This window comes from Larimichthys crocea, chromosome II, assembly GCF_000972845.2.
Source record: "Larimichthys crocea isolate SSNF chromosome II, L_crocea_2.0, whole genome shotgun sequence".
Taxonomy (NCBI): domain Eukaryota; kingdom Metazoa; phylum Chordata; class Actinopteri; family Sciaenidae; genus Larimichthys; species Larimichthys crocea.
In genome coordinates, this window is record NC_040012.1 from 12,644,236 (window position 1) to 12,660,782 (window position 16,547).

Sequence of the window (16,547 nt, forward strand, 5' to 3'; positions counted from 1 at the left end):
GGTTGAAACAACAGGCTCTTTTGTACAGGTGGCTCCGTCTTACCCATGGTATTGACACAGATGGAATTAGGACATATATAACTGCAGCCCTCAGTATTACATTGTTAAAGTTTAACATTTCCTGGCAATGAAAAACAATTGCTTGAGCTTTATAGAACAACCTCAATCCAAAAAAAAAGGCAAAAATTTCCCTGCATGGGGCAGGGTGATGTCAGGGCGATGATGCGGCATGATTCTCTGGTCCACTGCATCAAACCGGGGCGCTCCTATTGGCTGAGAGGGATACTGGGATGCTGCGCTGTGTGTAACGTCATCTGACCAGCAGCACGTTTATCTATCTCGCCGGCTCAACACTCGTCCTAGAAATGAGGCAAGTGCTGATTTTGAGAAACACAGCGGTAAGACACTGAGGACTGGACGCTGGTGAAGTCGAGACAGGACGCTCTCTGCCCGCATCCGTAGCACATCATGAGGGAAATCGTTCACATCCAGGCTGGACAGTGTGGGAATCAGATTGGGGCGAAGGTATGAATATTATCATTTAATTTAGGAAAAGGGAAATTAATGGACTGACTGTAATTTTAATGCGGATCGTCACACGCGTTGTTGTTGTTGTTGTTGTTGTTGTTTTGAGTAACATAGACTCATTTGTTAATTTGGCGTCTCTTGGACGTAAATAAATTGTCTATAAATAAAAGTTTGACATAGATTATTGATTGTTTATATACGCACAGGGTGCGGTTCAGTCAGGTTAGGCTTTGCTCCGAGTCAGCGGCTGCAGTGATGTGGCCCCAATCTGCTGCGTGTCATTTTCTCAGCAAGCAGATGCGCATTTACTAAAACAAAGGCCGGACGCACCTGCTTTTTTTTTTTTTTTTTTTTTTTTACTCGTTGTTGCTAAATGACCCCCAACAATTGAAGTTCATATGATCATGTTTCTCCCACCTTAGTTTTGGGAGGTGATAAGTGATGAGCATGGCATCGATCCCACTGGTAGTTACCAAGGTGACAGTGACCTGCAGCTGGAGAGGATAAATGTCTACTACAATGAGGCATCAGGTAAAAAAACAAAAACATATTTGTTTATATAAAATGTGTTGGAAATAAACCACATATTGCAAACATGTTAAATAATTTAGCACTTAATGAAGCTTCCATTGCTTAATAACCTTGCATGACCTTATGCTACACAGACGTCATTTGAATGCCACATATGCTCATGTCACTAATTTAGCTACAAGGGCAAAGTAGGTCCCATCATGAGTGCAGGAAAAAATGAGGACAGTGAATCTGCTAAAATTTCTCTCTCCCCCTCTGTCTCCCTCTCTCTCTACCTCTCTCTCTCTCTCTCTCTCTCCCTCCCTGTAGGGAGTACAGGTATCTGCAGTCTCTGTATAACTGACCCTGAACTCACTGTGCCTTGGTCTCATCTCAACATCAGCAGATTTGTTTCCACATTCCAAATGCATCGCGTGTCATTCCTCACAGCTGCTGTACATTGACCAGTCAAACTACAATGCTCAGCGATCAGCCTCTGGACTGACGCTGTCAGAAAAGTCAATGCAGATCTCAATGCATGTTTAAGCAGGATTGAGATCAAACAGTGCCCAATGCCCTGATTTGGATAAATGAAAGTGTTGCACAGGAGGCCTTAACAGCATAATACTGTATTACAGTATTACTTTGTACCCCTATCCTATTTCCTCGCAGCATGCATTATTGATTCTTTGTTTCCGTGTTGCATGCTGGCATCAGTGTCACGTACAGTGTCACTATTGCATGTGGACTGACTGTGCTTCCCATAAATTAATTGGTAGATAAGCAATATTAAGACTTAAGCAGGCCAGACGATGAGAGGAAAATCCATGTGTGGGCAGAGGTATCTTTGTTTGAACATATCCTGCAGAGCTCAGCACTTTGAAACCCCCACTGGTCCAAAATAAGCATTGCAGCATGCTGAGGCAGATTACTTGGAAGAAAGGTTACAGGCAGAGAGGGTGGAGCACATAAAAGTACAAGAAACAAACAACAGAAGGCCTTGTGCTTTGTTTAAATAGCCACTTTGATGGATAGACTCTATCATCTAAACAAAAGCATGTTGACCTAAAAGATTTTATAGAAAATTGCACTGCTGTATTAATATCCTTCTAGAGAAAAGAGTCTTTGTCCATGGTTCACTAGAAATGTTGTGACATCATGCACACTGAGACTGTCGATATCTTACTCCACCCTTCCACCCATTACCTCTCTCTATCCCTCTATCCTCTGCTCTTTTTTCCGTCCAAAGGCAGCAAATTTGTCCCCCGTGCCATTCTGGTCGACCTGGAGCCAGGAACCATGGATTCAGTCCGCTCTGGCCCATTTGGACAGTTATTCAGGCCTGACAACTTTGTCTTTGGTGAGTGAACAAAAAAATCATGGTGTCACCAGTCATCCTGAACCAACTGGTTCATACATACAACATGTGTGTCAACAGCTGCTGTCATATCCTGGTAAGTTGTGCTTAGTTTCACGTGAGAGCACTGCACAGTTCTGTATATTCCCAGCACAAAGCTTCTGCAGCCCCTCAGCGATGTGCCAGGAGTGTGATGTATTGTCCATGTGCAGCTGTGTCAGACTGAGACAGCTCTCGTGGTGACTCAGCGAAAAAGAAATCTACAAGGAGGTGATGCTGCAGTGCAGATGAGGATACAGGCACCAGTCGACTCCACCACAGGATGACTCCCTATTTCTCCTTAACAGAAAATACAGTTTTATGATAAAATGTATTTCAGAGCCAAAGAAAATCATTTACCATATGTAGGTCTAAATAGAGCCTAAGAACGAATGTACATGTTCTATTGACACATCTAACTTTCTTTTGTTTCCTCCTTTATAATAAATAAGTTACGGTATTTGGGTGATATGAAGATGTTAATGTTTAGCAGATATAATTTTTAGCATGGAATGTCTTGTTTTCATTTACTTCAGCCATTTTTTCAGGTACTTATGTACTTGATCATGGGGATCATCAAAGTTATAACATTTCATTTCATGAGGATCTAATTGTATAACACAAATGCCTGCCTCCTGGTGGTGCTAAATGAAAACTCAAGGGGTCATCCTCTGGTAACTATGAATGTGTGTACCAAATTATAGTTATCAGGCATGTCACTAAATGCCAAGAATGTCACCCTCATGGTGGTGCTATAGCAAATAGGATACCAAATTCATTGAGATACACTTTCTTGGGACCATGAACGACAATTCATCAGTATAGATTGGTTATTAAAAACCATATATAAAGTATGCTTTAGCAGAAAGTGGTACTATTATTTGTTCAACATGATTTGTCTGACACATTACATGCAGGTCAAAGTGGAGCAGGAAATAACTGGGCCAAGGGTCATTACACCGAGGGAGCTGAGCTGGTGGACTCGGTACTGGATGTGGTAAGGAAGGAGTCTGAAAACTGCGACTGCCTCCAGGGCTTTCAGCTCACCCACTCACTGGGTGGAGGTACAGGTTCAGGGATGGGTACACTGCTCATCAGCAAGATCCGTGAGGAGTACCCCGACCGTATCATGAACACCTTCAGTGTCATGCCTTCTCCAAAGGTGTCTGACACTGTGGTGGAGCCCTACAATGCCACTCTCTCCGTCCACCAGCTAGTGGAAAACACAGATGAGACCTTCAGCATTGACAATGAGGCCCTGTACGATATTTGCTTCCGTACCCTGAAGCTGACCACACCTACCTATGGAGATCTAAACCACTTGGTATCAGCCACCATGAGTGGGGTGACCACCTGTCTCCGCTTCCCTGGCCAACTCAACGCTGATCTCCGTAAGCTGGCTGTCAACATGGTGCCCTTCCCCCGCTTGCATTTCTTCATGCCGGGCTTTGCACCTCTCACAAGCAGGGGCAGTCAGCAGTACCGCGCCCTCTCTGTGCCAGAGCTCACACAGCAAATGTTCGATGCCAAGAACATGATGGCAGCCTGTGACCCTCGCCACGGACGCTACCTCACTGTGGCAGCCATCTTCCGAGGCCGTATGTCAATGAAGGAAGTGGATGAGCAGATGTTGAGTGTGCAGAACAAGAACAGCAGCTACTTTGTTGAATGGATTCCCAACAATGTCAAGACCGCCGTTTGCGATATCCCACCCCGCGGCCTCAAGATGTCCGCCACCTTCATTGGTAACAGCACGGCCATTCAGGAGCTGTTCAGGAGGATCTCAGAGCAGTTCACAGCCATGTTCCGCCGCAAGGCCTTCCTCCACTGGTACACTGGAGAGGGAATGGATGAAATGGAGTTCACTGAGGCTGAGAGCAACATGAATGACCTGGTGTCTGAGTATCAGCAGTACCAGGATGCCACTGCTGATGAGATGGGCGAATATGAAGAAGATGAAATAGAGGATGAGGAAGAAGTCCGCCATGATGTTCGTCACTGATTGTAGAACGCTGACATGACACTGAGTGAACCAATCCCTCAAAATATTTATTGTTGTTGGACAAGTGCAGTGAGATCAAAAGAAGTATGCTAGAGATGCAGATGTTCATCTAAATATTGCAGTGTGCAGATCATGATGAAAATAGCTGTTTAGCTAAAATTATATTGCATATAGATATGGCTTCTACTGACAAAGATCATGAATGGTGTTACAACCTAAAATATGCCATACCATAGTCACTGGTTTTTCAAGTCATGCTTTGCCAGGATCAAAAACAAATACAGTCTTGTCCTAAATACAGTTTTGTAACATTTACTTCAACACGCATTCACTGTCTCAAGTCTCAAATAAAAAATCCAATCCTGTCAATGCCTCATGTTTTTATTTGATATCTAAATAGGTGTGTACAGGTCTTTTAGTTGTAATTTGTGATATATTTCCCCGAGAACTCTATACGACATCCTTTAGATAAGGGATAGGTCAGGTGATATTCTAAAATGTTCTAACTGTTAACAAATCCCCCCCAAAAACCCAAACCAACAAAGATTTGATGTCATTTAGGTATTGTATCCATTGATTAGATAGCTTATTCCTTTGTGTCATTGTCCCAACTCCATTGTTGTATACTATCAAAACACTGTTAAAAACCCATCAATGAGCTGCACACCTGCACTAAATGGCATGCTCCTTCATTACAAACATTGGCATTGTAGTTTATTGTGAGTCATTCCCACATACAGTGCAGTAAATATTTTCTCACCAAAGCACACCAGATCCACAGCTGACAATAATCCCCCAGCTATTTAGTTTTTTTTATTATTATTTAGTCTTTCTAAATATTAAGCAATATATTTGTGTTTTTGAATTATATTTTTTAAAGAAGTACATACACAATAGGAAAAAATGGGCTTGGGTCTGTGTGCCACCTGCCAGAAAGGGGTGTCGGAGAGGCTGCCTTGTAGTTTTTAGTCTTTTTATTTTAATATTGCCAACAACTGTTAAAAATATTGATGCACAGAGTTCCTTTAGGATGATGAATAGCAACATCTTATAAAGTTTTGCAATATAATAAGTTGAGCAACCATAAAACTTCCCTCAAAAGAACATTTGGTTTGAGATTGTAGAATTATGGAAGCCATTGCAAAATCTTGATTTATTGTGTTATTCTGCTGATCTGTTGACATCAGATTGACACACGTCCAAACAACCAGGGTGGAGCCCAGAGATGAAGATGGAGAGAAAGTGATAGGAAAATTCCAAAACCTTCATTATTTACTGTCAGTCAAAAAATGTGACATTGTATGCAGTGACATGATGAAACTTGCTGATAACAACACAACTGTAGACACATTGCCATTCAGACAGGTCAGGCAGAAACTTGCTGTTCAGCTACTTAAGGGTTACAGTGTTGAAATGTGTTACACTCGTGGCCACACCCCAGTCATGGATGTCTGAACAAGAATTTTGAGACATGACATGATGATGGGAAACATCTGCTTTGACTGATGGATAAGAGAGCAAATCCATGAAAAAATGTAATGCAGAGATAGTTGTGGAGCAGCAATTCTTTGCCCTGAGCTAAAGGGAAAAATCCTGGTCACAGCAGTTTTTTTAGTCTTCAGAAATAGTTTCATTATTAAATCTTCATTCATCATTTGTTATTCACTGTTCTTCTCTCATTTTTTGAGAAATTAGGAACAAAAGAAAAAGTTATCAGATCCAAGCTCAGATCACCTCAGTGATGCCAAAAAGTCTTTGAACCAGGTCACATTAGATTAGTATAGTATGATATTCCAAGGTTAACCTACAACACACAAACGCCAATCCCTCTTTTTTTTTTTCATTGTTTGTACTGTACTCTAAAGTCCTGAAAACTAGCTCCAGCCTAATGTATCTAGGTTCATTATTAATGTCCACCAACACAATGGAGCTCTCATTCTTGCTGTGATCGAAACTCTGTATTAGTCATTTGACCAAAAGGGAATATACCTTAGTCACACCGAGATAACAAACTACTTAGTTTATTCTTATCTATACTATACAACCGAGCAGCCTCTTTGACATGCATTTAATCTCCACTACCCTCACCTGTGCACCATTAAACCCGTACCATACCCCCATCTGTTGATCATATGAGACAGTCGTAGAACATGTTCTTTGACCTCTATGCATCTTCCGTCAAGTAAAACAAAACATCTCAGCCACTTCCTTGACGTTTTTGGACTTAACCTAATCTCTCTAACCGGATTTTCTACTTCTTCTAATATGCTGTGCCTCTTTCAGATTCAGATGAATGTGAAACGTTGCGTTTTCACCCTCGCGTTGGATTTGGTCTGAATCTGGCCTTATTAAGTACTACTACATGCTGTATACGGCCTTTTGTGGCACCAGAGGACAGCTTTTTAGCAGATGTTACCAGATGTCACTGTTGGGGTTGAAGATTACAAGTTTTAAAATAAAAAAGTCTGAAGAAGAAATAAGTTGTTTTCCAGACCTCTAATCACCCTCACCTCTGTTTAAGCCTAGCAACTCAAAGTTAAGCTACTGTAGCTGCTGCTGGCAAGACACACCATAGTACTATTGTTGGTGGTGTTTTGACAAGAAATAATGTGTGGAATAAAGGTGGGGCAAAATCCTACTTCATAATAAAGTAGATGGATGTATTTGTTTTCACCTGACTTAACCCAACTTAAATCTCCTATTGTGTATTGTATTCAAGTATTTTGAAATAACCACTAGGGTTTTATGCAAGTATCTGATAATGTAATGTGATCGTAATGTAGTGAATTAACATCTTCATATATAATCTATTAATTATCAAAGTCGTGTGAAATCAAAAATAGGGTCAATAAAACAGCACTTTTTATTTGATTTTATTATGACAGAAACAAAAGTTTCATGCAAAACAAAACATGAATGAAAGAATGAAAAACAAACAAACAGCAAAGCATCCTCGTTATTATGTCAGATATGACGTCTTTAGTAATGTACTGTGCAGAAAGAATAAATGCTATTGTATAGGATACAGCATGTTAGAAATTAAAAATGAAAACACACGCATCAATATCAACAACATCAATATCAAACAGTGTCATTCCAATAAATGTTTTCAGTGCTCATCCTTGATTAGTCTACCTATGCAAATATCCAAATTATGTTACCTTTACACCTACACACCCTATGCAAATATCCAAATTATGTTACCTTTACACCTACACACAAAGATACAATAAAAACAAACAAACATACTGTCGATCTGGTGCTCATGTTGCAATATACATAAAAAATAATAAAAAAAAGCCATAGTGCTATTTTTTACAGCTTTGGCACTTTTATCTCTTGGAGTTAACACTTTGCTTCTTGTAAAAGTACAGTTAAGAAACCCACACATATTCTGCAGAAATATAAAAAGAGTGCAACAATAAAATAGAGAATTTGTGTAGTGTCCTCTTTTTCGGTTTACGGCCCGTAATAACTAGGCCGTCTACTGATAAAAATAGTCTCATCCCTTCATGGTGCACTAAATCATTCAAACATTTTGGCATTGGCTGTTCTGCACAGTGTTCTTTCCTCAGCTCTAGACTACAAATATACCACTTCTTGATTAGTTATAGCACCACTAAGCATAACTAATTTATACAATAACTACTAAATACTTAAAAGTCAGCAGAACTGCTTATGCCAAGGCTCAAGCAAAAATATTACAATATGTACCCCAAGGATTTTTAGAATCACACCACACTTAAAAATACTCATAATAGCATTGAATATTTGTACTATAGATGCAGAACTGCAACATTATAGTAGCTACACACACTTTGTTCTACCTCTGCTGTAGCTACTCACAAGATAATTTTCCAGATTCCAGAGATATTTAGCTTTTGAAACAAATTCTTTACTTTGATAAGCATTATTATTAAAATCCATTATAATAACACTGTGAGACTTTAGAAGCAATATCAGCGTCTTAAATACTAAATGTAGTGTTACAGCCTGTAATGTTTTTACTTGTACAAGTGCGGTTTTGTGTCTATATGTTCTCCCTCCTCTCGTTCTAATTAAGGTGTGGATTTATTTCAGCTATAGAGGGGGGTGGTTGATTGGATGTTCATTTTTTATTTTGCAGGCGAGGCCTAAGTCCAGTTTCTTTCTCCAGCCTGGCAGGTTAGGAGCTAGAATAGAAAGGGAACTCACTCACCTGATATAGACCTGGATCATCATAGTCTAAATAATTTAACTGACACGTACTTATGGCTGCCTTCTTAGATGTAGGTTACCTGAGGCAGGTATCCTTTTTGTTTATACTCCTCCTACTGCCTTTTCTGGTTTCTCTTTGTTTAGGAGATATGGTGCAAGGGCTGACATGTTGCTATGTATACACTGTATTTCAGGCTGGTTTAGTTCTCTTATGTTTACGTTTGGCTGTTCACGCCCTGAAGCCTTAAGTACATAAAATAAATGCCTCTTTGAATCTGTTGCTTTGTCCCAATACCATACTTTACACTAACACTCTAAATTATGCACCTTTAGCTAATGTTGATGGAGCCTCATTTTATCAGGAAGTGCTTTCTAATCACTATTAGAATGGAAACCCAATGCCTTTCATGACCTGACAGCCATGTAAACAATAGCTCCCTTGTTTTAACTAACATAAGTAGTACTGTTGTCGATAGACAAGGACATACAGTATTGCACTTTTGGTCAAACAGGCTAAATTAGGCTAATCTGTTTATCAGTGTCACCACAATTTATCACAACCTATTGATAGATACATTATGCTTTCATACTAGATTCAACATTTCTCTCAGTCACTGAGACCTTCTTATGTTGCACAACCACTCTCTGGTTTCCTTGCAGCTTGGGTGTGGCGGTCAGGGCAAAGTCTTCATTTGACCCTGTGGAAAAACTCTGAGTTTTCAACTGCATACCTTGGCCTCTGACCTCTAAACCGTGCTCTGTAGACCCATGTCCTGTCTGGATAAAACCCTGGGCTAAGTGTGCAACCTGATCTCCACCTGAAGACCCACCCTCCACCAACAACACCTGTCTGGATCTGGAGGCGGTTCCTTGCGAAAGACCTTGTGCCACCTGCCCTGTCACCCCACCCATTCCTACTTGCCTATCTACAAGAACCACACCCTGAGAACTTTGGAGGCCACCAACCTGCACCAGTCCCTGACTAAATCCAGCTTGGCCTACTTGATCCACTGCTTGCTTTGTGCCCCCTGCCACATATACCATTTGGGGTTTAGACTCGACAACATACATGGGTGTTGCAGCATAGTACATAGTGGGCTGCTGTATGAGCACTGTCTGAGTAGGAATCATAATCTTGTCCTGTACATGTACCTTGGGAATGGCTGAACTCTGGGCTCTCTCAGTAATCCGCTCTTCCTGGATGATAGTAGAGGATCCGGATGCTACATTGGAGGTGTTGAGGGTGTTGATGTTAAAGTGGTCCCTGTCACTGACTGTGTCTCTGTGAGTATGTACATGTGTGTGGGTGGAAGTGGACGGCCAGATAGGAGACACTGGTCTCAGTGAAGAGACCCCTGCATCAGCAGATTCGGTCACCAAGGTTGATCCCTGACAGATCTCAGCCAGGGTTTTGAATTTAGGTCCAAGGTCATTGAGGAATGCAAGGTCATCATCATTCTCAAGAAGACTGCAGCAACCTACAGAACCTGCAAGGGACTCTTGACCCTCATGGTCATAGACCAGCAGAGAATCCTTCTGCTGGGATTGCTGTGCAGCATGGTTGGATTTCTGCAAACAAATTAAACAAAAAGTTATTAATACTTGCTTACGTGAATAATACAAGAAATAATACTATAATGAAACCTTTTTCAAGCTTGATTTTCATTTCAGCTAATCTAATCTAAGATAATTGTAATCGTTGTATTATTGACTCATTATACACACAAACAAAGGGAATGTTATAAAAGGAAACTTCAAACAACAGTCGGACAATGACTTGGATCAGATTGGTGTTCTCAGTGACACTTCATGTACTTACACTTGAATAATACTCTCCCAGGAAGTGGTCAGATAGAGCCATCCCATCAAAGACTCCTCCATCCTTGTATCGGGAGTAAAGATGTTCTTGTCCTGTCATCATCCCAGCACCTGTGTAATCCATCTCACCTTGCCCCATGAATTGATTATATCTGCTGTACATGTGCATGTTCTCAGCCGTCAAGTTTGAAGTGTTCATGGTTGCTCCTCCACCTAAGGCTGCTCCTCCTCCGTCAACCAGTCCTCCTAGGTACCCCTTTCCGTTAAGGGTGTTGACGTTTATGGCCTTAACTGTACCACCATCAACTTCCAATGGGGCAAGTAGAAGAGGAACTTCCTGTGAGAAAAAACGTAAGATTTGATTAATATGATTAACACACATAAAAAAAAGAATCTTAATATGATATCCAATCATACCAAGACTATACTAATCAAAGTACCTTGTCTTCTCCCTGTCCCTCAGTGTGATATGAGATCAGCTGTTGTTTCGTATCATATGGAATGGGCTTGAAATCTCCTATAGCGGCTGCTCCTCCACACAAGCAGAACAGCAGCAGAAGGGGCACCACTGAAACACATATGTCAACAGAAATTGTAATAAAAGTTTACTCGTCAGGTCAAATCATCAATCAATGAATTATTTTAATTTATCTTAAGGATTTACCTCATGGAAGAAAAAAATACCAAACAATTGTGTAATGCATGCTAAAGTCATAATCTGACAAACTACCAGCGTGCTACAACCTGTCTGGTTTGGCAACTTTCTTGGAAAGGAAATGATAAGCAAACACGTAGGAAAAAACGAAGAAAGTAAGTCTCTACTCACACAGCAGAAGCAGCAGTCCCAGGAGTAGAAGCAGGATACCTGAAGCTCCAAAACCTGCAGTCTTTGTGTTGCGTGCCTGACAGGTTTTAGTGTTTTCAGCGCAAGTACACACAGTTAAATCTATTGTCTGAAATTCACCACATGATTTTCCCTGCTGGTCTTTGACTTTCACTGTGACTTTGTAAATGCCAGGCCACAACTTGGCTTGGTCTCGCAGAATGGCTGTGGTTGCTGAAAAAAAAAAAAAAAAAAGACACACATTTTAGAATGTGCTGGATGAGTTATAAGGACATTTGTTTGTTTGTACAGCAGTGATAAATCTGAGATGGACTATTTTCAAGACAGACGTTTACTTGTCATGTGTCAGTGGAATACTGACTGAATACTCTAAAAATGCCTTTTTTTGTTAGAAATCTTGAAGGTTAGGCCAAAAGCCCATTTAATGATGATTTACAAGAAATTCATCATGCTGTATTTGTAATCTTACCATTAAATGGCTCCACTGTCCATTTCTGCTTGTTCTCCGTCTGAATCACAGAGAAATCAAATGGTGCTGAATTGGGGAATTCATCTTTGTCTGTGGCAGTGATGTATATGGCATTATCGTCAAGGCACATGGTCTGAGTTGTACCGGTCAGTTCAGGACAATGATCATTGTAGTCCTCCACCTGAATGGCTATGGTCCCTGTGGCAGTTTTTGAGGGATGTTCTGAAAGCCAGTCAAAAGAAAGATGAATATTAACACGTGGTCTACATAGCATATTTGTCCGTTGGAGAGTAATTGTCATATGTCATAACTCACCATTGGTGATGCATATAATTTTGGCATAATATGTTCCATTGATCAAGAACTTGGACTCTCTGTCAGGCAGTTTGTTCAGCTTGATATCAGCTGTATGTTCATCAATTATCAACCAGTTGTCATCGTCACGGATTTTGGCGTACCTATTTATTTGAAAATCCACATATGTGAAGATAGGACAGAACAAAAATAGGATATTAATGTAAAATACATCAGTTCAGAGACACATCAAGATATATTACACATCTGCTGTTTAGCAACATCTTTTACTGTCACTGTACCTCACGTTGGTGGCTGTTTGTAGTGTGTCACTGTCAATTGCAGCGTAGGTGGTGATGATTTTGTTGATTGATACGGAAGTGTGGTCCTCAGAGAGAGTCACCACTTTGACACTTGGGTGGAAACGGGGGCCTTCCTTCTGATTAATCACATTGATTTTTATGGGGTAGGATTTTTGGTAGGATGTGGATCCTGTCATGGACATGCCAAAATTGTACGTTGCTTTGTTTTTGACAGCCACTTCCAAGTTGAGCAACTGTAGTTTCTCATAGTCCAAGGGCTGCAGATTCAAGGACAGGAGCTCACATTAGGCTTTGTAGTACTTTACAATTTCAGTCTATTTAAATAAGACTACATTCTTTTACCTTGTGAATCATGATAATTCCCTCATTGGTCTTTGAATCAGTAGTGATACTGAAATAGCCTGCCTCATTCCCTGAAATGATTTCAAAGACAGCCAACCAGTTTTCAGTGTGAATCAGATCCATGTCAATGGCTTGGATCCTCAACACTTCCACGTTGATGGTGTTCTCCTCCACACTTCCTTCATACTGCAAATAAGACAAACACCAACAGTTGCTTTAGAACAACTATCAAACATGATCATACAAACCAGTTAAAGAAAAACTGATTTTTTTTTGGTTGTGTTTTTTTGGCTGTAGTAATGTGTCACACCCACCGACTCTTTTTCCAGGGTTGGAACATTGTCATTTATGTCCAGAATTTTGATCTCAATTTCGTTGGTTCCTGCGTTTCCTCCCACCGCTCCATTCATATCTGAGGCTTTTATAAGCAACTTATATATATCTTTTGTCTAAAAAAGTAGATCAGAGATACAATGCACTGGTTAATACGTTATAGTTTTGACTTTCCAGTAAAAGTTCCTCACTAACATGAATATGATTCTGTCAATATTTGATTAAAATATGTCAAAAATGCTTCTTTCTCATTGACTTTGATTCGAAGTAACAGGAAATCATTTTTATGGTAGAAAATAGAACATGTTTATATAGTGTGGTGATTTTAATCAGACTTATTATATACAAGTTCATGCATACACAATGTAGTAAGAGATTTATAGAATAGGATAGGAATAGGATAGTGTGATTTGCATCGTGATACTGATTTATTTTACTACTGTGACTGTTCCATGTCAGTCAAGGGACTCACCTCCCTATCTAAAGTGCTCCGTTGAACCATGACTTCTCCAGTCCGAGAGTTGATGGAGAACATTCCACCTACGTTGCTCTCTTGCACAATGCTGTAGAAGATCTCGCTGTGTGGTGTGTTTTCTTGATCAGCATCAGTAGCTATTACTCTCATCACAACAGTACCTAGGACATGAATGAAACAATAGATCAGTTCAGTACATGTAAAAATACTTTAACATATCACAAATAGTGTAGATGTCTTAAAATACCTGGTGCACTCGATTCATTGACAGAGCCGACTTGGTTTGCTACAACGACCGGTGCGCAGTCATTTTGATCCTCAACAACAACTTTCAGCAGAAGCTCACGCTCAGCGTCGGACCCGTTGAGGTATTTTGCCATACCTTTTAACTACAAAAAGATATATCACAGCTACTTAAACATTTCCTAACTTCACAACTTGGCTTACGTGGCTGTAAATGCTTTACATTTGACAAACAGGATGTATTTAAATGATCTTACTTTATAGATGGCTATTTCTTCTCGATCCAGAATAGAGTAGATTTTCACAAAGCCAGTGTTAGGGTCAATACCAAACACTCCTACAGGGGGCTGGTCAACACCAGGCCCACTTAGAGAATATTTTATCTTTGGAAAGGTTTTATCGGAGTGAATCTGAAAAACAAATACGTAAAGACAAAGTGAATTCCAATTACAGGGAAAAGCATAAAGATATATTACATTTATCTACTTATTCACTGTATGTTTTTGTTCATTCTAAAATAATACACTTATTTATTATATAACTATATTCTATAAGGAATCAATTCAAATGTATGGCATTTAGATTGTGTGAATGTGAGCATGTGACATCCAAACTGTCACACATAGATACGCGTTGATGATTTGTCAGCGGTGACTCATGTCTCAAAACTAAAAACACAGTCGCTGAGATATGTATCTAGATATGCTTAAACACAGGTAGGCCTATGTGTTAGTCCTCGTCATGCACTGTGTCTGAACTGACTCATCTCTGGATGTGATTTTACTTGACTGACTTGATGATGATCTAATAAATGTGGCAGCACCTTTGTTAAATACTGTAAATGATTTTTAATAGGCAGAAACAGAACAAAAAAGTACACACTTTAGCAATAGACTGATAGCTGGTGTAGTCAACATTCTCAACCAGACGTCTCGGAGCTACAATCCATTCTCTCTTCTGTCTGCGTAACACTGGCCCATTTCCTTTGGCCCTCACAGGAACAAGCTGCAGGTAAACAAAGAGGGAGGAAAAACTTATTCACTACTGACGTGTAATTATTCCAAAAACATCTACACATTATTGCTTGTGAGCCGTACTTTACATATGTGGCATTACTTTAAACATGTTTTCTTCTTTTTTACTCATCAGCCTCTTTATTAAGTACACTATTATAATCTGATGTGACAGCTCTGATAATGTTTAGTTTTGATTGACACTATCAGAGGTAATAAATAGCTTCATGTTTATTATTGAGGTTGTAGTCTGCAGTGGACTGCATTACATAAGGTGGTGTTTCAAATATTTTTGACCACAGTTTGAGGACCATAATATCAGACACATCCTTTGGATAAAATGCACTTCAGTACAACAAGAGTAAAAGTAAACCAAAAGTAAAAGTATGACTTTTCTGACACAAAACAACAAAAGTGAAACAATATAAGCTTCACAAAAGTAAAATTCAAGGCTAAAGCTGTTGTATTGGATCACATCCGAGTGTACATAATGAAGGTATACCTTAAAATATCTATTATCTTATTTCAAGAGGAAGCTGTCCGTAACTATACACAACATAAAGGAAAAAACATCATCTATATTATAATCTACATCTCAACTTGTGTCAAAGCTCAAAACTTCCTCTATATGTAAACCTGAGTTAGACAAAAGTTTTTTCCCCCCACATCCAGTACTTCAAGGAAATAATCACGGAAAGCTTCTTTACTGGAAAGAAACTCGTCCGTGATCAGTAAACTTCAAACTGATGGTTTAAATTGGACTATAAACTATGAAATCATCCGATGGGCTTAATAGACCAGCAGAGGAAAAAGCCACACCTGTTTGAGCCCACTGTTATTCTACACTGCGTAATGGACACCTAACAATGTGAAGGATCGTTTTCCTTACCGTTAGGAGGAACGGCAGAAGAATAAAAAAGCTGCATTTAAGCAGAGGAGCCATCGAGTCGGTGAAAAAAGTATATGTAAACTTGTCAAATCCTCCTGTTCGAGTGGAATCGCGTCAACTCGTCTCGATCTTGATCTCTTTTGCGCAGACTTTGACCCTTCGCTGGGATAGGAACTCAGCGCCAAGAGGCGGTTCCTCTCTCTGTTTGATTGCTCACCAGCCACTGCTGATAACAGGCGGAGAATAGAGCTGGTGTGTCCTGGTCTGCATTGCTGCAATACTTGTGAGCTTATTGTCTTTAGCCGTGAGGTAAAACAGACTAGACTTAGAGGAAATCACTCCAAGTAGGTTTTTGGCGTGACATTGCGTTAAGTGATGGTTCACACATTGGAACAAAATGAAAAAAAATGATGCTAAGATCTATGATAAACAGCCCATCTTGTCTTTAAAGTGTGGGATTAAGTCTAATATTTATTTAATTTGAAATACAGTTTTTAATAAAAATGTATTGGGAGTTTAGTTTAGACCAACTTTCTCACTCGTGTGTAAAACTTCACCTGTGCCTGTGAAATTCCCAAGGAGTGCACCTCTGTTTCTGGGTTCAACACTCATAAACATTCAGCTGCACACTTCACTCTCTGGATGTATGTGGGTATGTGTGTGTGTGTGTGTGTGTGTGTGTGTGTGTGTGTGGGTGCATTGGTATCGCCGGGTGTTGTACAGAGAAAAAAAAAAGAGAGAGAGGAGGGGGGGGAAAAAAGATAAGGTATCCACACAAAGAGAGTTTGTGTTGCCAGGTTACATGAAACTTTCACTACCTATGTCCAAAGGTGAAGTGGGAGTGGAGTGAATACAGGATCAGTTCTATCTT

The 16,547-nt window shown here is 40.0% G+C and overlaps 2 protein-coding genes across 4 annotated transcripts; one reads left to right on the forward strand and one right to left on the reverse strand.

Moving 5' to 3' along the window:
* Positions 1–281: 281 nt before the first annotated feature.
* On the forward strand, positions 282–4,805 carry LOC104929325 (tubulin beta-2A chain). 2 transcript variants are annotated; one of them, XM_010743815.3, is made up of 5 exons: positions 282–525; positions 951–1,059; positions 1,369–1,377; positions 2,288–2,398; positions 3,352–4,805. In XM_010743815.3, the coding sequence occupies exons 1-5, from the start codon at positions 469–471 to the stop codon at positions 4,434–4,436; spliced, it is 1,371 nt and encodes a 456-aa protein (XP_010742117.1). In that variant the 5' UTR covers positions 282–468; the 3' UTR covers positions 4,437–4,805. The 2 variants fall into 2 exon arrangements, with proteins under 2 accessions (XP_010742117.1, XP_019117737.1); XM_019262192.2 differs by lacking the exon at positions 1,369–1,377.
* A 2,471-nt stretch (positions 4,806–7,276) lies between these two features.
* LOC104929335 (desmoglein-2) lies at positions 7,277–15,925 on the reverse strand. Of its 2 annotated transcripts, XR_003464066.1 has the most exons (15): positions 15,677–15,925; positions 14,657–14,779; positions 14,032–14,184; positions 13,779–13,920; positions 13,529–13,692; positions 13,038–13,172; positions 12,724–12,909; positions 12,361–12,638; positions 12,080–12,222; positions 11,765–11,986; positions 11,278–11,508; positions 10,892–11,019; positions 10,453–10,788; positions 7,649–10,202; positions 7,277–7,605 (listed from the first exon to the last, which is right to left on the reverse strand). XR_003464066.1 is itself a non-coding variant. In XM_010743827.3 (14 exons), exons 1-14 carry the CDS (start codon positions 15,728–15,730, stop codon positions 9,210–9,212), a joined length of 3,288 nt encoding a protein of 1,095 aa, XP_010742129.3. In that variant the 5' UTR covers positions 15,731–15,925; the 3' UTR covers positions 7,632–9,209. The 2 variants fall into 2 exon arrangements, 1 of the variants encoding a protein (XP_010742129.3); XM_010743827.3 differs by lacking the exon at positions 7,277–7,605 and having other exon boundaries at positions 7,632–10,202.
* Positions 15,926–16,547: the final 622 nt, after the last annotated feature.